Here is a 20,993-nt window from a genome sequence, read left to right as displayed (position 1 = left end):
GTGCGCATGCGCAGTAGTGACCGATCGACGTCTATAATCTATTTCTTGTTTATTTCTGTATCCTTATTCAGTATGAAAGGAGATAATCCCTCAGCCTTTCTGTATGTTTATGCTTCGGACAAAGTTGTTGGAGCTTGTCAGTGTAATTACTGCAGATATGTATTTATTTTTTACAGTGAAATTATTGTATTATGCATTAAAATGAAAGACTGCAATCAAGACTTTTGTGTACGGTGCACTTTCCTCATGTCTTGGGATGTCCATATTTGTGTCGCTCTACAGGCATCTCAGTTGGAGATCATTGTACATCCCAACCATGACATTGAGCTTGCCCATTTTTCTGTTGTAACACCTCTGATCCTTTAATTCCAGCAACCATAAGGAAGAACCATAAACTTGTGGAGATATCTAATGATGTATGTGTAGAATGGGAAGTGTGTCAGCACTCCTATACAGTTAGGAGGGGTTCACCAAGATCCAGTAACAATAAGCTTCATTAAAGAGGCATAATTTAATTTCTTGTCTGAAATATGGACTCCTCATTAGAAATGTGTTTTTTTGGTTTTTTTTGCAGATAGCAGTTTTTTTCTTTGACAATAAATGTCATGTAGTAAACCACTGAATTCCGAAAGGTATGGAAGTGTACTTTATTTCTGCATAAATAGAACAAATGTTTCATTGTTTATTTCCCATATAAGTTCCTATAAATAAGTGTTAGTGTGTTGTCTTTGTGGGGTTTGAGAAAGGCACTCATCAAGGAACACTCATCGGTTGGGTTTTTGTGCAAAAATCCTATAATGGTACATGTGTAACAGACATGCACGTAAGATACGGAAGTCATAATAATATATACTTTCATATAATTTGACCACCACACTCTCATATTCACTCAGGACAAAAATAAAAGCTTTCTTCATTTGGCAGTAATAACCTTTGGACATCAGTGCTCGTCTTGTTCTGCATATCAGCCATATTTTCAATACTACACAGTCAGCTGAGCTTCTCAAGGGACTGGAACACGCCACAGTGGAATAAGCCCGTCTGTCCGCTGCTCTCCTGAGTGATCAGAACACGTCCGTCAGGTCGCGGTCTGTGGACCAGAACAAGCTCTCCATGAAGCAGACTGAGCTCGGAGTCTGTCTGGGCTAAATGTGTGGAGGTTACCACGTGTCTGGAAACACACAAACAGAACACGGCATCAGTCTGATTGTCTTCAAGGATGCATTTAGTGATTGCAGAATGGGGTTTACCTGATGGGACTGAACTGAGCTGAGGCGGCTGATAAAGGTGGTTGTGCCAGGGTTGGCTTTTGGGGGTTAGAGTTCAGATCTGAGGTGGCTGTTTCGAGACCCTTCCTTTGAACGGAAACCTTTCCTTCTTTGAGAATTATCCCCGGTCCATCTCTTCCCAGGGTGAGAGAAGGGGCCCAGACTTCCAGGGGAGGAGGCCTGTGGTGGCAGTTGGAGGGAATCTGAGTCCCCGATGACCAGGAGGAGGTCCGACGTCTCAGAGGCGGTGAGTCCTCATCCGTAAGGAATCGCACTGACTTTGCTGGCTGAGGGGGTAAAAGAATCTCACGTGAGAAACATGACAAAGGTCTCCGCACACAATAAGCACGAGAATGATGTTACCTTGTCTATATTGCTCTTGTTTGAGTCAGGCCTGACTAGAATAGACTGGGGGGCATCTGGGGAGGGTCTGTCGTGCTGAAACGTGGCTTCTTGTGAGCCCAAGAACTCCTTGTCTTTGTGGATGGCGGCAGCAGGGGGCGCTGTAGATTCAGTCATCCAGTTCAGCAGCCTGCCAGAGCTGGACAGGAGGCCACTACTTTTCTTCCTGTGCAATGCAGGTGAGTAGCCTGATGCCTGAACTTGTGCAAAATGCCGCAAGTTGGATGGGACGTCCAAACCGGCCATTTGATTTGTACCTAAATAAAAAAAACAAAAACAATAACCAGACCATTATGCCAGGCCATAATATGTTAAAGCTAATTAGAAGTTTGCAGATAGATGCAATTGTTTAATTCTCACCTCTCTGGGGGTTGAATATGCGTCTGACCGTGTCCCAGCCTTGGCTGCTACCATAGAGGGATGGTTTTCCAGTGTTTATGGATGACACTGCATGTTGTGCTCCGTCTGGCACAGGTGGAACGGTTCCAGCTGAATAGACTGCCGCGTCAGAGTTTACTCGATCCAGAGCGAGGAACACGGAGGGGTTCTTGGCAGCAGCGGGTCTCTTCCCAGTCACAGTGTTGTGCTGGGAGGTCGCGTTTGCTGCTCTAGTCTCCAGAAGCCTGGCTGAGGTTCTGCAGTGAGACAGATGATTTGACTGTGATTTGATGTCTATTAGCACCCGCTGTCACCAGTCAAACCCTGGCATCCAACCTGAGCACAGGTGAGATGTAGTTGCTGGGCAGAATGCCGACTCGTCCCGTTCTGAGTGACAGCCCACGCAGCCACCCTTCTTTGAACTTGCCGTACACCCCCACCATCTCTCCCTTCTTCAGCTCCAGCTCCTCTGGTCGTCGTGGATTATAGGAGTACAAGACGGCGCACCTGAGGAAACACAAGGAGGGTTCAGACCCTGAGGCTCGCTGTGATAGACGGTTTATCTGCACTCCTTCGCTGAAAACAATTCAGTTCTGTTTTTAAGGGTGCATTTAACGTTAGTATTAACTGACTGATTTAGGAGTGACTCACACACTGATGGAGAGTTGCTGTGTGGAGGAGTTCTTGCCATCTGCGGAGACAGAGGGCATCTGGGGGTTCACCAACGCCATGGAGATGTTGGGCGGAGTCTCACTGTTCATTTTCTTTACGGTCTTTAAGCAGTCAAAAAAAAGCAAACATCAGCCGCCATGTCAGTTGCTCTTTCTTTCAGCGGTTATTCATTAAAATGCCCACTGCAGGCATCCGCACACTACAAATCACCTTGAAAAACATTCATGTGTCACAGCTCTTCGGAAGGCTCATTTTAAAGTCGTGTTTTCAAAGATTTTAAGTCTTCAACGAGAAACAAGTGAAAAACAAGGTGCTGTCTAAATGAGTTTTAAGTCATTGCACTTTTTTGTATTCAGTGTTTTTACACTGACTACAGGCCTCAAATCTGCTGCTGTCAGTTGTTATTTCAGACCTCCTCCAGGCTTGTTCATCTCCAGCTCTTCATTTGTTCTACACCACTCCCAAATCGGTCCCATGCACAAGTCATCACCACAAACACTGTCTAGACTCCATCGGTCTTCACAACACCCACTCCCTCAAACTTGTCAACACATCATTATCACTTCCCGAACAGCCCTAAATTCCACAGTTAATAAATAATAGCAAACCAAAGTACTTGCTTTGTGAGGCTTTTCACCAGATGAGGGCATTTGCAAAGCTTTGCTCACGTGAACATAAAACCGAACTTAAGGGGCATTAATGTGTGGGTAGAAATTGAATTCTGAACTGTCTGGATGCAGACTTCCCTTCACTTCTGCAAATCCAGAACAACGACGGCTAAATGTTTACCTGCCCTACACACATTAAGTAAATTAAAATCCATTTTTACTAAACCAAAGGAGGTCTTTCATGAAATCTTCTGCCACACAACTCATCCCCCACCCCCACTCAATACACACATCCTGTAGTCGTGACGTTCCGTTATTTTTATCTGTAATACCTTCCTTACTGCCTAAGCTCTGATGCGTGCAAGACACGGTGCTATTCACAGCAGCACCACTCAGCTAAAGCATTAATGCTGGCCTGGGGATTCCTTTTTACAGTATGGGCCGGGGTTCTATAGCTTTACCACTAATACTTGCCAACGGCTTTGCACAAACGGCAAAGGAAACAATCAAGGGGAATATTGTCAAAGGCAGCGGATATTGTGTCCAGAAGATTTACCTTAGGTCCATCAATGGAGAAGCGTGACGTTATACCTGTATACTTCCTATTTTCCAACTTCTGACAGTGAATACAATGTCTAAAAGCTTGTGTAACAGAAGTATGTATCGCGTATTAAAATATTTACTTTAAATATTCTGTGTCCTTTCTTATTCTTGGTTAATGGCTTATCTACATTATACAACAGGTAGACTTTTTCACACATTCTGCTGTCACGCAACAGCTGGACTCGGCAGGCCCGGTCGGTGGCTATATTTAAATACAGACCGAGCAAAATTCAGCTATTGGTCATGTAGTGAATGAAAATTCTTTTTAGATGCAACGTAAGATTTCTGCAGAAATTGAGGCCAACACACATCTCAGATGCGTCATAACTAAGTGAGGCCTGACAGGGATTACCCTTTTATGGGTCTCGGCAGTTTCATTCAAGTGCATCCGCTAAAATTAAATCTACTTCAGAAACACAAGGGAAGAATATTCAGTTATAGAAGCATATGCTGGGTTTAAAATGGTCACCGCACTGTATTCAGGTGTAGTTGTGATTTGTTTTGTACACACACAAACACAAACACACACACACACACACACACACACCACAATTGCTACAGACCAACACCAAGCCTTTAATTGCCCTTCATAACCTCACGGCAGAGCCCCATGACTATTGCTGCGTGATTGCGAAAGCCGTTCGTCCTCTCGTTCACTTCATTATGAGATCTGCCAAAGTTTGATTGGATAGAAGTTTCATTGTCACCCTGAAAGAACAAGCTGGCAGTTTCAACAAAGGTCTTTGAGATTAATCAGTGTGTGTTAATGCTCCAGGTTTTCCTAGGATTTTGGGAGGATAAAACAGTCTACATTAAGATTCTGTGGTGAAGAAATCAAAACAGTTCTTACAGGCATTTTTATCTGATTTGATGACATATTTGCAGCACTGGTTCTGACCCAAAAACTCTTTATAATGTCACTTCAGCCATTTTGAGTTTCAAAACTCATGGGCATAAAATCAAAATGCATTCCTACATTATTCTTATAAAGTACACAATATGTTATATCACATCTTTACGATGGAATATTAACACTAACACATAAACCTAATTTCTCCGTAATCTCTCCCTACATCAAATCTGGATCATCTGCGTCACAATTTTGACATCATTCTCGATCACCCCTGATGTATTGTGGTTTAGTTTGCGCATCATAAGCGAGATAATTTCCAGAGGTGAAACACTTTCCTCTGGGGACGTAAACTAAAACTTTAGTTGCAAACAATTACTGTCAGTAGATAAGTTATAGTTTCAGGCATCTCACTAAAATCCATTCTCTGTCTGTTTTGAATATTTCTAATGCCGTTGACTCATATCCAGTCTCTCTTACATAATCCTGTCAATATTCAGCTATTATTCATAATTTCCTCCACAGCTAGTGGGAAGCTGCATCTCTGCATGCAACAGTGGAGTCAGAGGTGAGAGCTGATGGGCTGCAGAGCTAAGAATAGTGTGCATGCTGGTTCTGGTCAATGGGACACAGACCAAGAGAGATGAGACCTCCACTTCTTTAAAAAGTGAAACCTTGTCCCACTGATGTAAAAATGTTACCTGCTTACTGAAGAGGAAGAACTCTGAAGGCGAGAGAGAGGAGGGCCTGTTACATAATCACCTTCGCCAGTGACTCATCATCGTCATCATGAGACAGATAAGCAGACCCACTGGGGGACTCTACGAGCCTCCCACTCTCCACATCTATTTCTCATTTTCCCTCCTCCTTCCTACGTCCTGTGTTTGGCCTTTCCGCAGCTCATTTCGTGCCATTACCCAGATCTGCAACATATTTTCTCTACATCGTCTCCTTTGCATATCATTCCCTCTTCCTGTTTTTCCTCCTGTTCCCCCATTCCTTTCCTGTTCTTTCCAAAATGGATTTTTTTTATTTGTTTTTTTAATTTCCAGGCTCTGACATGTGTAATCGCAGAGCAGGGCTATGACCTCTGAAGTGAATTAAAGGAAATGGTTATCAGTGGTGGTACTTGGCAGTAGGTTTAGTCGGTAAAAACATTTTTGCTGGGACACTCAGCCAGCTGCTACTTACAGCTTTGCCTCATATTCACATTTAAACAAATGCTTTTGGCTATGGAATTATATCTATGTAGAGTATGCATCAAAATAGGTGATTACACAAGTAACTTTTTTGCTTAATGCCTTTTTACAGATTTTTATTTTGTCCCAGAAAATGTATATTTGCACTGAACTCGTCTAGGAAGTCATGACCCACAACGCTTGTTTCTAGCGCTTTCAAACTTTCACCATCCTCGCCCCTTGTTCACAGCTGCTTCTACTCGTGCGACACTAAGGCCGATTGCTTTCACTCCTTCAGCTTCAGCTTCCTGTTCCCCTCCCTGTGCACAATGCAGGTTCTGAGACTCATAACAACAGCTGTCAGTTCCAGATTCCTGTAACTAGAAATCAGATGGAAGCCCAACATAGATTGTGAGAAAGAGCTTCGCCTCAGCAGCGGACCTGACTCACCTGTAACAGGTGTCGGTGACTGTCGGTGCGGCGTCGGTGTGGCTGAGAGCTCGCTCTGGTGGTGTGGGAGTGGCCTCGGGCAGCAGGAAGGGCAGAGAGGTGATGGTTAGAGCTGGTGACGGCTCTGTTGCTCGTCTCTCCTTTGGAGGGCTGATAAAAGTTGACGCTGCTGGCTGAAGGCTGTTTCCGTTGGTTGGAGGTGGGCAAAGCATTGAGGATGACTGTCTTGGCTGGGAACTGAGGGACTCCGTAGTGGGTGGACCAAGCAGGTACGTCACTGACCTTGTCTTTGCCCCCACTCCAAGTCCGATGGTAAGAATCTGCTGAATCACTCCCCCTCCGATTCTTTCCCTCCAGCAGTTTGGCAGCTACTGAGTTTGGCTGGGGAAAAAAAAAATCAAAATCAAACTCAAAATGGAGATGAGTCGAAAAAATCCACCCGCCACAAGCGCCCGTCACCCTCAGCGAAACGGATTTCTGAATACAGTCATCTCAGCTCCATCCGCAACTTGTTGGACAGGCCAGCAGGAAACCAGTCAGACAGGAGCATAAGTACCAGTCAGCAAGACAGAACTAACTGGTGCTGAGAGAGGGTTAATGCTCTCGCTCCCCACAGTGATGTGCCGCTACGGCAGCCGAGCAGAGAAAGCATTAGTGTGTCTTTACGCCTGGCTGCACAACACCGGGAGAGGCAGGCTCAGAATAGAGATGGCAGAAGAGAAAAGGATGATGAAGAGGACAGTGCAAACAGAGGGGATGATGAAGAGCTGGAGGAGGAGAGATTCATCAACGTAACGCATGAGACACACGCAGCTGAGGTATACTTTCACTTCATCTACGAGTTATAGATTAAAAGCTGCACCAAGACAGTGGAGTTCTGTCAGACAAAAATATGAGGATGCCAAAAATGCCAAAAGTTACCACACATTTTCTCAACCTGTTGGCACGCTTCCACTCTTAATACTGACATTAAACGACAAATTCTTATTCCGATTCCTGTCTTAACTTATTTAGATTCTCTAAACCAGGACAATATAGGAAACATGTTAACTGATATTGCCTTTGTAAACAATTACCTAAAAATCTCATCATATGATCTTATTTCTCAAAATGAATACCGGATGCTTTAAACCTTACACACAGTTAGTATTAATAGAAATGACTTTCTATTTTTAGGATAGCAAGTAAACAGAAGTGGGAAAAGGTGACATGGCAACCCTGTCAGCAGGAAGTGTCAGATTTTTTCCTTCTGCAGCTGAAGTTAATTCCCGGAGGCAGAAGGCACAAAGGCAGACGACAGTCAGCCCTGCGAACCCGAGTGAGACGCAGAATCCGACCTAAGTGAGCGCCTGCAGACGCAGCGGCGCTGCACAGCTCAGCACTTCACTTCAACACTACGCAGCACGGCGGTCACAATTTCAGAGCAATCTAAACCTCCGAGTGCCAAGCAGGAGGTGCGTTTGCAACAACGTCTGTGGTTCAGACTTCAGTGGATGAGCTGCACGCTAAAGACAAGGAGAGAGAAAACCCCGATGGGGCAGATGAACTCACCTCTGTAAACTGCAGAGGGCAAACTCCCACTTTGTCTCCCGACTTGGCTTCGATCCAGTTTTCATCCAGGCGTCTGATGACAGTGAGGATGTCTCCCTGTGAGCCAGAATTAAGGACACAGGCAGAACAGAACGCAGCGAGTGTTAGGAAAGGTGAGCTGCACATCAAGTGGACTAAAGGAGAAACACAGGATGCAGATCTGGCAGTGCTCTCTAAAGAAGGAGCACTCAGCTCTCAAAGTTTTATCCTGCAGCATATGACATCAAGGCCCCATCCTTTCTACGGCCATTTGACCATCTGTATTAAAACTAAAAAAAAAACAGCGCAAGTGTGCTTTAATGGAGAGGACAGGAGCACTGTAGCCCTTATATAAGTGCCTCGCAAATCCTTCAGGGTACGGAAGAACCACCGCAGTTCCTCTTAACGCACTGAAGAAGCTCCAGGAGGGTGATGCAGCTGCAGGAGGTGCAGGAAAAATGTGCCCAACATCTAAGAATGGTTGAGATTTGGAAAGTTATAAAAGGCAGAAGTATGGGACTTATCTATTGATCTTTTAATAAAGTAATTATACCGCAAACGAAAACAACATTAACGGAACAGAACTACTTTGAGTCCACGTAAGTTTCTGCTCAGTAACTGAGGTCACAGCTGGACTTCTACTGGGCTTTTACAAAGACATTGGGACACTAAGCAAAGCTTGCATTATTGTGAAATCATTCGCATGTGTATCTTAATATTATGGGACACTGAAATGTCCCATCATGAGCAGCCTTCATTCCGGGGTTATGCTCTGGAAAATAACATCGCTTGGTTGTATTTTTTTACTGAAACCTCATGAGGTCAATGTCACTAAGTGCCCTCAAAGATGACTTACTGAAAATAGCACTTTTGTCTCAAGTCGGAGTGTTTACACCCTTTCAAGCCTAGCAGACTGATATGTGATCACCATTTTCTCTGGTTCTGTTGTCGTCAGGTATGGAGAGAAACACATTTTTAACTAATGTCTGTCAAGATAATTATGCATTAAAAGGTTAAAGTACAATATCGAACGACATCATCCAGCTCTGGATGTTAATCAGTGACAGATTTATGACACACATTCACCCCGGTGCTGTTGTGGACAATATTATATTATCAAACTTTCTCAAATCGTCATTCTAAACGAGTAAACCTTAGAGGTCTGGATCTGGAATTTGGCTGATCAGGGCTATAAAATATTCTGTAGGGAAATAACTAATCACGATACAAGGGTTAATAAAAAAAGAATTACCGTAATAAAAAGGTTAATTTAAAGAATGCTTAGGTCAAAGAGTAGGTCAAAATTCAGATTGCGATTCAGACCTTCTGGAAGCTGAGAAAACTTTCACGGTCTTCCAGATTCATCTCGGAGGGGTTGAAGTCGAACAGAGCCTTGCAGAGTGCAGCAGGTTGTGACTGCTGGAGGTGCTCTGCCACGGACGCCTGGCTGGCAGCCGGCATCGCTCTGCCTGGGACAATGGGCCCGTCACCGTCGCCTCCCTGGTACCTGTTATCCACTTTGTGTTTCGGGGAGATACTGGGACCGGCTGGGACCAGCGTTCCTACTGATAAACCCGTTAGCAGGTTTCGATTGGAACCCCTGACAGACAGCTGAAATAGATAAAAAAACAAATGAAGAAGCGGCTTGTTTAACATGAACCCATGACCGTGTGACACCGGTCCTTATTCTGACAGACTGCGTTGTGCTGTGCAATATACTATTCCATTTGCCTCTCAGCTCGGTTTAGCTGTTCTATGACAGAGCGACTGCTGCTGACCATTTTTGCCTGACAGTTAGAGATGTGTCACAGTCTCCTTCATTTTACTCAAGGCGATCTAGTAGATCTGTAACTCTGTTCCCAGTCTTCAGCCAATCTAACACACCAGTTTTTCCATTACACGCAGCTTCTCTGCCAGATGTGCCCCATGTCTGACTTTGCAGTGTTGATTCTCGGACTGACTTCGAACCGATTGCCCCTGCCTGGTGCTGATCTGCCTGTCTCCCCTTTGCCCTGGTAATTACCGTGTATTCTGCCTGCTCCCTGCCTGGTTTTGTCAGCATGATTCCCAGATTAAGGACTGACTAACTCTGTGGATTACTACAACTTGGATTATTTACCCGAGGGGATATTTCTGTAGATTATTTTCCACTTAGATTTACTTTCTGCTGTGAGTTTGTCAGTCCTGTCTCCAGTCAGTATAAAATGTTCCTATAGATGTATGACATTTATACAAACACTCAACAAACTGTCGAAGAGGTCTGTTTTGTTACAATCAGCATTAAAGACTGACACCTCTGACTGATGCTCTTGATTTATAGACTGATTTATACTCATTTTGGGGTTCCCTCCCAACATATTATCAATCAATAAGTTGTTCTGTTTCTTGAAGCTGTACTGGATTTTCTAAAGTGAAGTGCTAATGTGCATAGGTAGTCAACAGAACAGAAAATTGCAAATGCAGTGTGGCAATCAGTCATCAAGGGCTGCATAAATATTTAATATTTAATTTGCACAGGTGACTGGCTGCTACTGACCTCACTCTGCTGGTTATCCAGTTGCTGTTGACCCTCTCTCACAGAAGAAGGAACAGAGTAGCGAGCTCTCTGCCTGTTCCTGCTGGGCCTGGGGGAGACCTGAAGCCCCTCCAGGAGTCGCACCAGCAGGAGGTTTGCAGGAAGCTCCTCCACCGTCCTGGCGGGGACGGGAGCGCGACAGTCCGGGCAGAGGAGCGGGGACGGTGCGTGGGCTGCCTGGTGCTTCTGCAGGCACGACATGCAGAAAGTGTGCTGACAGGGCAGCACCTTAGCTGACAAGTCCAGCTGCTCAAAACACAGAGGACACTCCAGCAAGGCCATCACAGCCAGTTCCTCCATTTTCAAAGGGCCGGCTTCCTTCAGGTGAGGCGCTTGTGGTGCAGCTGTCAGACTATAATCCACCATACTGACGGCGAGGAGCAGCAATGACAGAAGCTGACGTCAGTCATGTTCACATGAAAGATTGACAACATTCCTGGACAAAGTCCTTTAGAGTTGTGTCAAATCCAATAGCACATCAGGATGCCTTCCCGCCCTCTAGCAATTTAGCGTGGTCGATGATCTATTTTACTAAACGTTACACGTTAGTGGTGTCAGGACTGCACACCTGAAGCAACAGGTAAGACAACAGGAAGCAGCGCAGAAGTTGATGTTTTTCGCGGTAGTAACACAGAGTACAGGAAAAAATCGGATAATTACTTACTCTTATGAGTCTTTACCGCCGGTCCTGCTTACTGACAGTGACATTTCCCATTATCTCCGGTGAAGAGACGCGCAAACTTTCACTACGCCGCCGCCATGACGCAGTGCGCATGAGACGGGGAGGGAGGGATCCGACACGGAGCAGCGCGTAAAACTCTGCATCCACCCTCCAAAATCTAGATCCACATTAAAACTAACCATGCAAATGCAGGCTGAGAACGGGCAGGGAAAAGAAGGAAAAGAAGGAAAAATCCGCGTCTGTAGCAGAACCTCCTGTCTGATCCAGCAGGAACCGGAGCCTCTCGGTTTTCATGTGCGACACAATTTAACCCTTAACAGCAGATCATCTCCTGTACACCACTGAGTGTAACAAGGGAACAACTGAGAAAAAAACGACACACCTCGTTACAATGATATGTAAAAAGAAATGTAAAATAAAAAAAATAAAAAAGGCTTACTGTTTATCGTCTTATGTGTTTATGGTACGTTTGACACCCCCGGCTTCTGCTCCATGTTGCTGAATAATATCAGACTGATTTTGGACATTGTGGGGTGTTTAATTTATTCATTCATTTTCCCCTTCATAGATTACAGGCAGGTAAGGAGAAAAGAGGAAGTCGAAATGGCTCGATTGACACAAATGCTGTGTGACATGGTCTCCCTCTGCTGGTGGATCCACTGAACCCACAACAACAACAACAATAATAATAATAATAATAATAATAAATAATAATAATAATCGCGGAGTCACAACTATTATTACTATAATACTACTATAATTAATCAATCAATTAATTAAATTATTAATTTAATTGATCACTCAACACTGTTTTTAAAAAAAAATCATTATTTTATAGTTCATTTTGAAAGTTTAAACAAACATTCCATTGCACTCTCGTGATAAATAATTCATCAGTACTGGCTGTCGAGTGAAAGTTCACGACATCTTTTTGAATTTTTTACACATGCATGAATCATTAATTTCTCTCTTCACGTCAGCAGAACTCAGGGAATTTTAAAAATGTGCACACAGCTTTCTCATGGAGGGCGAGAGAGAGAGAGAGACAGAGAGGTAAGACATCACTTATTTACATGTTCATATCCAACTTGATGCCAGCTCTTCCACAGTCTGTTTATAGTTTATGGTCTATTGTAACTTCTTCCTTCTTGCGAACACTAATTTTTTTCCAGCTCACATTTAAGCATGTTTTATTTGTTTATTTATTTATTACTTCAGTGGTCACCAGCCACTCGCAGTCCCAGGTGGCCAGCCTGACCCCCTACTGCTCTTCGGAGCAAGACTGTCTGTGAAGGGAACTGAGAGGATGGTCAATGATGGTTCTGATATATAGTCTGTGCAATAAGGAGGGAAGGGTCTCCCCAGGGGTGTCTCGGAGCTCAGCGTGCTGTCTCTCAGAATATCATGACATGTCACAAGTTGCAGCATAAGGAGCGCTGCTGTCTTCTCAAGCCTTCATGTTTTATTTAACACGCTGTCTTACCCACAGAGTGCTGCAAACTCATTTTAGCAGGACCCGCCCTCCCTGTTTGAGGTCTTTTCTCTCTATCTGCAAGTATGCTTGATCACTTTAAACGCTGGGAGTTCTGTTTGTGCTTTAGAGGTTTGGAGGAGGTGTTTCATTTGAACAAGGTATCAGCCATATTTCATAAGCCTTTGACAAGGATTAACCAACTTTTAAGTTGTGTCGAAGCGGCATAATTAACTTTTTCTTCTTTGGAGCCAACTAATCCTCAGCCGAGTCCATGTCAAAGCTGCACTTTTTAAAAAGAAATACTTTTTGGTTTCCTAAATGATTCACTGAATAACCGATGAGAAGCCACCCTTGTCTCACACTCTCACCATTTGTGACGTCAGCCTGTGCTTGCACCCAAAGCAAAATCAATCCAGTCAAACTGGTTTGACTGGTTCATCCTCGGGCTCTGGAGGACCCTGCATGCTTGGGTGTGAACGTGCACACACACTTTTAACAAAGGTGAGGTGACCTCAATTGTTGAAAGAGTCCAGGTAACAATGGTGCCATGTGTGAATGACCTGCAGGTTGTTCATTTAGGTCAAAAATATGTGCAGAGAAGCAGCCAGCCCACCGCCAGATGCTTTCATCAACATCCATAAAACTACTTTGGGGTTCTTCCACCCACAGATTGTTCTGCCCGGTCCTCTGCCAGCAGATTGAAACCCATAAATATTTTATGTTTGATAAATAAATGAAAGAGCCTCTTTTGCCGTACTTTGAAGTTGCGCGCTAAATTGCTCCGCTACCTATGCGGGATTATCTGACAGCTTTGACACTATTTGATTTGCTTAAATTAGATTTTGAAATGTGCATTTTAATGCAGTTTGGGTTTTCTTCAGTCAAATGTGCTGCTGCTAAGTTTGGCATCGCTGTAAAGATGTTTTTTCAGACTTTGAGAAGGCTGTTTATATTTAGGGAGCATAGATGTTGACATTTTCAGCATTTCTCTGGGATAAAAAGAAAGAAAGAAAAAGGAGAAGAAGGATCGCATTAAATAAGCATTTCCTGAAGACAAGGATCTGTGAATTTAAATCTTTTAGAAAAAACATCCTGTAAATGATTTAACAAAACTAACAATTCAGATTTTCTTTGCACATCTGCAGAATGCCTTCTTCATGTGCAGGTTTTGTGTGTTGATGATGACACTACATCTTTGTCAAAAAAGTAACCCAGAATGATATTCCTGAAGGCGGGACTTCTCTGAGCCAGGCACAGTTGCAACACATGAACTAGAGTATTTTTAAAGCTTTAGTGCTTGTTGTGAGTTTTTCTGCAGGATGCCGAAGTCTTCCAGTGTGCACGGGCTCCGCAGCTGTTTCAGACTGAGATGTGCAAGAGGGAAACTAAAAATAGGACGCACACACCTCTGAGCCAGCTGCCTCTTCACCGCCTGTGGGACTGCCTCTGTGTCTCCCCTCTCTCCTCTTTCACAGTGCCTGTCTCTCCCCCTCCATCCTTCCCTCCCTCCCTCTCTATTCTCCCACTTTCTCAGTGAATCAGCCCTAGTTTCTTTGGCCAGGCTTGCACCATCACGAACGACCTGAAACAGGACACCACTTCCCCCGTCTGTCCTCCATTAGGCGCTGTGGCGGAGCCGGTTGCGGAAACTGTCTGCATCTAACGAGTCTTTCAGTCTTTTTTTTTGTGGGGATGGACACAGACCTTAAGAGTAAAGATTCCTTCATAAATCCAAAAACAGGTATATCAACATTATTTGAAAGGCTTTCAAACACAGAAAACACACCAATGATGTTTTTTACATGTCTATACTAAGACCAAGGCAGCAAATGTCCCCTCCTGTTTCAGAGAATTATTCAGGACGAAAAGAAAAATTGACAGCAGAAACAGCAACACTATATCCACAAGAAGCTTCTCTTGGGATAAAAGCAGCACTATGGTCTGTGCAAATTAAATGACTGGCTGAGCTTTACGTGAAAGAATCCTCCCTTAATCCAAACATTTGATATGTTGTTCTTCAGTGGGTGGATGGGCATTGTAGGCTTTAAAGCAGAATGCATCCGTGATGGATGTATGAATGCACTACATGACAACGTGGCGAAAATGTTTAGATACCTGTGAAGCCCGCTGTCACTTGAGATTTTATATGCTGCGATCACACGTGTCACAAGTGATTTAGACGATAGTGAAGGCCGCGAAGGCTCGATCACGACTCTGGTTAAACTGTGGATTTAATCTGAGTGCCGCACAAAACTGAGAAATGTCACTAGTCCCTTGGAGGGTTTGTGCTTTTCCTCAAGGCTCTCTCTCTCTCCCTCTCTCTCTCTCTCTCTCACACACACACACACACGCACACACACACACAACATGACATCCCTGTGCAGAATAGGCTCATCTCATCTCTGTTTCCTTGAGATCGCCTCCTATTGGGCCAGGTCTGGTGTCTTATCTGAAGTTAATTGCTCAGCAGACCTCTGCCTTATGGCGGACACCCAAACTTTAATCCACACACATACGTACAGGCGTACATGCAGACATATGCTGTATACTTGCAGGACAGCTCGGCCTCACCACCGCCTGTGCTCTTTGTCTTGGCCGACCTCTGTGTGACAGGCCAGATGTTGATATTTCACCCAGTCAGATGAGTGTTGAAGCGTTAAATGGGACACTGAATCTACAGGCGATATACAGATTTAATCTGCGTTACATATGAGGTTAACATGTGGTTGAGCCAAATGAGTGCGCTTGCGACCGACTGTGGGTCGCCTCCATCCGGATGACTAATTAACAGAGCCGTTAAAAAAAAGGCTTCTATGGCGCAGCAGCAGACTGTGAGTTAATACCACAATCAGAATCAAACCCAATCACACAGGCTTTCAGGGTGTCTGTGTGGATTATTTTTGAATTTGTTGCCATGGAGAACCCATTGCTTTTAAGAGCGCAGTGAAGGATTAGGTGGTGATGTCCGACATCTGTGTCAAATCCGTCTCCAGCTCATGTGAGCCGCGTTGTCATGTTCTTAGATGACAGATGACAGCCCGAGACTAGCAGGGGAAGTGGATCTACTGCAGCTCCACGATGAGCTTCAAAGTCTAGTTCATTTCCCACTTCCTTTCTTGGCTTCCTTGCTCCCTATCCCTGAGGTAATGTGGCCTTTGAGGTAAATATCATTTGTTTTCTGGTTTTGCTATGATGGCTGAATAATGACTTGCAGTATGCGGCCAAATGAGAGTCTGAGGCTGGCGATGGGAGTAATCTCGCCTTTCTCGCTAAGAATGGTGACACGGGCCAATAAAGATTAATGTGAAGGCCCGGCATCTTAACACTTTCACTGCTAGGACAGAAGCAGCGAGACGTCTACAGCGGGCAATGCCAAAGCATTAGTTTTAAATCTTTTTGGAATTTTTTCCCAGTAGCCTTTAATTCCATGTTTAGTGTACAGTAGACTATTGTAGGTCACCGCAGAGCACTGGGGCAAGGTCAGCTGATGTACACGCAACATGGCCACCATCTGCGTTCAACGTTTAATCTCCCGAGGGATTAATCGGCTACAACTGGATAATAGGAGCGGTTTGGTACGCTGGATGATACCCATCAAAAATACATGCCGCAGTCCTGCAGTGGAATGACAATGACAGTTGGATAATGACTTCTCTGGAGAAAAGAATGCCGTTTTAATGAGAAGAGCCGGGAGACGAGTATATTTGGCAGATGGGCCTTCTGTTGTGTCTTGCTGTGCTCCCTCATTCTTTAAAAAAAACACAACAGATTATCACTGAAAATAGATTGGATTACATTCAAAGAAAAGCGACAGACTGGGAGTCTTCCTCAGAGTGCGTTTGTGTGCCATACGAAGACTTTGAACCTATTTTAATTTTTGGCAAATGTATTCCTATTAAAACAGGAATGGGAGCTAAAAAGAAATATTTGTCGACTTGACTCTTCCGCATCACCATATCATGAAATTTACTGCTCATAAATTGAATGTTGAGATCATTTCACTGCACCGCATTAGTTCTGGGGTGTATTCTGGGCCTTAGTCTTAAAGGCATGAAAGGAATTAACTGTGAACACTCATTATCTCGCTTATATGCAAGAATAGGTTAGGCATGAGGAAAATTGCTCCGGAGGTGCACGACGATGTTGAATAAAGCAACAACACCTCCAGCTACGGTTCGGAAACACGATCTTAATTGCGCTGAGCTGGAAAAAAACGAATGAGGAAAACGTTCCACTACTGATTATTTAAGAATTAGCCATCACATCAGCTGAGCGCAGCACCATTTGGCAAAAAGCGGAAATAATCCGCTTTATCTTCAGTCCATCAGAGAAAACGTAATTGTGACTTAATTCTCGATTCTTCACCGATGGGATGATGACAACTTTGTTCCTCTGTAGCATCAGACTGTCTGAAATCACAGCTGGTGTGATTCATTACCAGATAGATAATATTACTCTACTCTCTCACACATAGTCTGGCTGTGTGTTTTGATTAATACTTTGCTCAACAGCCTTCGCCGCTGTGAGTCCCCCCACCCCCCCACCCCCCTCTGCAGCAGAGCTGCACTCATCGGTAGCCCTTGGAGGTGATTTATGAGCAATGGGATTTCTGGTCAGAACTTAATCGAGCCTCTATACTCTCCAGCGCAGTGAGCTCGACAAGACGATAAGGTAATGAGGGGAAAATGATGTGTGGAAGAGGGAGATTTTGGATGAAAATTAGTTTTTTCGAATAGCTGCCAAGAGGAAACCTTCAAAATTAGAATAAATAAATTGTGCATGCCTGCATACATGCTGTGGAGATGCAGGTTCATCTGAGCTCATAACAGGTCAGAGGAGCAGCTTTACAGCTGTAAACTACTTTTTCTCTCCATCCTTCTTATACTGTCAAACCTTTGTCCCCATGGACTTCCTCATGACACACCCAGCTTGGTTGCACTCATTCCTAGTCCCTGTGCAGGTGTCAGGACCCCTGGATTTCTTCTACTAATTGGGAGCTTTGCACATGAATACTGATATTGTGCAGAGTAGAGGAGTGGGACAGACCCTACAGGGAATTTAGCATATAAATCCGCACTGATCATACAGGGTATCACCTGCCGACACTTGAGCAAGGAGGAGCTGAGGGATGGTCTGTTTTGTTATTACCAAAGGAATGTTCTGAAGGGTGGAATGTGGACTCAGCCCTGCTAAAATCAGCATTTTTTCAGCTGACACCTATCACCATGTGTTTGTGTGTGTACGTGTTTGTACGCGTGTGCGTGTGTGTGTGTGTGTGTGTGTGTGTGTGTGTGTGATATGTCCCCTTCACTACATTTCCTCCAGATATAGTGATGTGTTGTTGTTTTCTTACACACAGGCACACGTGGGATCATTCCCTCTATGATTTATATTGGTCTCTCTGTGTCTGTGTGGATTTTCTTCTTATACTGCAGCTTCCCTCAATGATCGGAGTCTCTGAATTGTTGATAAGAGTCTAAAAGTGTGTAATTGAATGGTGTGTGTTCCTTGATGGACTGGTAACCCATCCAGGGTGTGTTCCTGCCTCCTACCTGAGATGTCACTCGGAATCTGCCCCAATCAAAGCTGGTGGGATGAATGTGAGAATCAAAAATGCTGTCAAAAGCTGGAAAATGACTAAAATTAAAGAGGACAGTTTTACAAGTGCTGCTTACCAGGCTTAAAATAAATCACATGCTCCCACATGGACTGACTGTCAGCAGATTTTATATATTCTTTTTTAATATATAACACAAAACCATTTTTCTTTCTCACCTGGATGAACAAACCAGTTCTCACGGGAGTTTCCTGCTTCCCTGAGCTTTGGACACCAGTGTCTGTTCACCATTGTAACACAAACCTGTGTTCGTGGGCGCGTGCGTGTGTGTTTTATGCTACTTGTTTCAGTGACTTGGCAGAATCAGGCCAGGGTAGAGCCTTAAATGTGTTCCAAGCCTGTAAATTGGCTCCCATTTCTCTAACGACACGTCCCTGCAGGCCTCCATGACTACTGTATGTAGGTTTAGCCTGACACAGCTCACAGACCACTGTGGCCTCCAAGGACTAAAAGGGAGAGATGGGTCCAGCTCAGACCCATAAATGTAAAATACTGCACACGCTTTCATAAGTGACTTGAAGCGAACACCCATATTGTATTATGTCGTTCCTTTTTCCAGACTGCTCTTCATACATCTTTGTTTAAACTGCTTTCCCTCCATATTGCTGTTGTTTATTAGGGCAGGCATATTTCACCTTTGTCATGAACAGAAGTGCTTGTCTGGGATCAATAACGCGAGTGAAAGTGAATGACAGCGCGTATAAGCCTCTTCTGGAAAAGAAAATCCATTTGTTATTTTCATTATTGAGAGAACCCCAATAACAACAACAAACTAATCTTGTTTGGTACGTTGTAACACCGCGCTTCGATTATTCCGTGCTTGAATAACAGTCTTTTCTGCCGCCTAGTATCTGATAAGCAGGGTAATGCTCCCACTCTTCAGTCCACAAGCTTTGCAGTAATTTTCTAATACAAGGGCTGTAATTATGCTGTCAGACCTGTCCGCTGCTACACAAAGCTGTTGTGGGAAATGAGCAGCCTGCAGGCAACGCTGCCAGATAATTGAGGGCAGCTTGTGGTGGCACTGATGTTTTTTGATTGAAGACTTAATGTTGCTTTGCATCCAAGAGGCGGATGTTGGGTTATCGACCATCCGTAAAGACAGTCGGGCCCGGCCCGGGCCAGGATCTGAGGGTATTGATCTGTCAGGAAAGCAGAGCGGCGGGCTGCTGCATTCAGGTACTTGTGTGGGATAGGTCATCAAGGTCATATGAGCTTGGCCGGGCTGCAACTGTGACAGTCTGTATATTTGATAGGCAAAAGAAGATTTATTGATTTTTCATTGGGGAGTGAGGATTCAGATTCTACTAAGTGCACAGCCAAAGGCCATCCAAAGCGGATCTGGTTTTCTAAGATGAGGAAATGGGCATTGGATTTCAAATGGAGAGAATTTTATTTTCCTACTAAAAGGGGGCTTGGAGGAAGGCCCGCATGCTGAGAGGAGGAAAAGCCGACATTATATCCCTGGCAAATTCATTATACTATGGCTCCTTTCAAGAACTCTGCTATTTTATTCATTTCTTAACAGTTAAGAGCAGTTTTCAAAACTCAATTCCCATCCTAAACTGCAGGCCCTTTCATTCAAATATGCAATAGAAATGGTTGAATGTTGATGTGAGACTATGAAAATATCTTTTTAGAACCCAGACGGTGATCATTTTTGACACCGCATTTGGAAATTCTGCCTTGCAAGCTTTAGCCACAAGCTAGTCAACACCAGCTTTTAAGAGCATATAAGAAACATCCCAGGTGTATTTTGACCTGTGTACTTTTACTTTAATAACTATTTAAAAGGTACAGATGACTGTGTCAGAGTCTTATATACAAATACATACTGATAATTGCCCAGATTACATTTATTAAGCATTTAGTTTTAACAGCTAGAGTGGTACGTAAGTATCCATATGGATGGCTTTGTAATGACCACGTGTCTGTCTAAATTCGTTTTTTAAAGAGTTCTCTTGGTGGCTGTAGCAAAACTTTTCCCCTTTGAATTAATGTTGGAGGACACTCCACGTCCCAGGAGAGACTCTTCTTCATCTGTTACCACGCAGGATGTTTTTTGGGTTTCAGCAGCACTCACAGAACACGGCAATGCTGCAGAAGCACGTTCATTACAAATAGAGCTCTGGGTGGGGCTCAAGATGTAGCTTCTTGTTGTCTTGCTGTGTTTCCTTAGTGTAAAAGGCTCTTGTGGATTGATGCTGACTGGTGACTCTTTGTATTTGCAGTGTCAGTGTATCACTATAAAGCAGCACATTTTTCAGAGTCTCTAAATCTTATATAATTTCACAGCTGCTTAACTAGTTGGCCTGTTTGTCTGACTTAATGTTGCTGACATTATCAATACACCATCATGCTTTTAAAGCAGATGTGCACAAATTCTGCAAGTTTTTTACTTGCTGTGCAGATTTCTTTCAACTTTTTATTTATAATTGAAGGTGGAATCGGGGTAAGAAAGGTAATAGTGTCCAACACCTGCATGATGCCTTAAACATTTATTGTGAGTGTGTTTTTGCTTAAATTGTGTGAAGAATTTATTTTGAATAAAGAGTGATATGATTGCTGCCAAATTAGCACAGTGGCCTTACATTGCCATGGAGATAAAAAGGGCCATTATAAACATCCAATTCTAAGCAATTTATTTAAGTTTGTCAGGTTTTTTTC

At 43.8% G+C, this 20,993-nt stretch overlaps 1 protein-coding gene across 4 annotated transcripts; it reads right to left on the bottom strand.

Moving 5' to 3' along the window:
- Positions 1-771: 771 nt before the first annotated feature.
- sh3rf2 (SH3 domain containing ring finger 2) lies at positions 772-11,595 on the bottom strand. Of its 4 annotated transcripts, XM_029847354.1 has the most exons (12): positions 11,218-11,595; positions 10,515-10,920; positions 9,302-9,589; positions 7,961-8,056; positions 6,692-6,790; positions 6,410-6,589; positions 2,700-2,821; positions 2,385-2,555; positions 2,031-2,305; positions 1,632-1,927; positions 1,251-1,555; positions 772-1,171 (listed from the first exon to the last, which is right to left on the bottom strand). In XM_029847354.1, exons 2-12 carry the CDS (start codon positions 10,917-10,919, stop codon positions 991-993), a joined length of 2,418 nt encoding a protein of 805 aa, XP_029703214.1. In that variant the 5' UTR covers position 10,920; positions 11,218-11,595; the 3' UTR covers positions 772-990. The 4 variants fall into 4 exon arrangements, with proteins under 4 accessions (XP_029703214.1, XP_011609032.2, XP_011609031.2 ...); XM_011610730.2 differs by having other exon boundaries at positions 6,410-6,790; positions 11,218-11,594; XM_011610729.2 differs by having other exon boundaries at positions 6,410-6,790; positions 10,515-11,594.
- Positions 11,596-20,993: the final 9,398 nt, after the last annotated feature.

This window comes from Takifugu rubripes, chromosome 14 (genome assembly GCF_901000725.2).
Source record: "Takifugu rubripes chromosome 14, fTakRub1.2, whole genome shotgun sequence".
NCBI lineage: Eukaryota > Metazoa > Chordata > Actinopteri > Tetraodontiformes > Tetraodontidae > Takifugu > Takifugu rubripes.
Note: the sequence above shows the minus strand (reverse complement) of the source record. Positions and strands in the feature narration are given on the sequence as shown.

Bases quoted from the DNA above. Each gene is read 5' to 3' on its own strand.
- sh3rf2 (XM_011610729.2), bottom strand. From the start codon at position 10,919: ATGGTGGATTATAGTCTGACAGCTGCACCACAAGCGCCTCACCTGAAG. The intron at 6,791-7,960 runs GTGAGTTCATCT...TTTTTTCCCCAG, and splicing joins GCCCTCTGCAGTTTACAGAG to CCAAACTCAGTAGCTGCCAA. The intron at 1,172-1,250 runs GTAAACCCCATT...GTGTGTTTCCAG, and splicing joins GCTCAGTTCAGTCCCATCAG to ACACGTGGTAACCTCCACAC.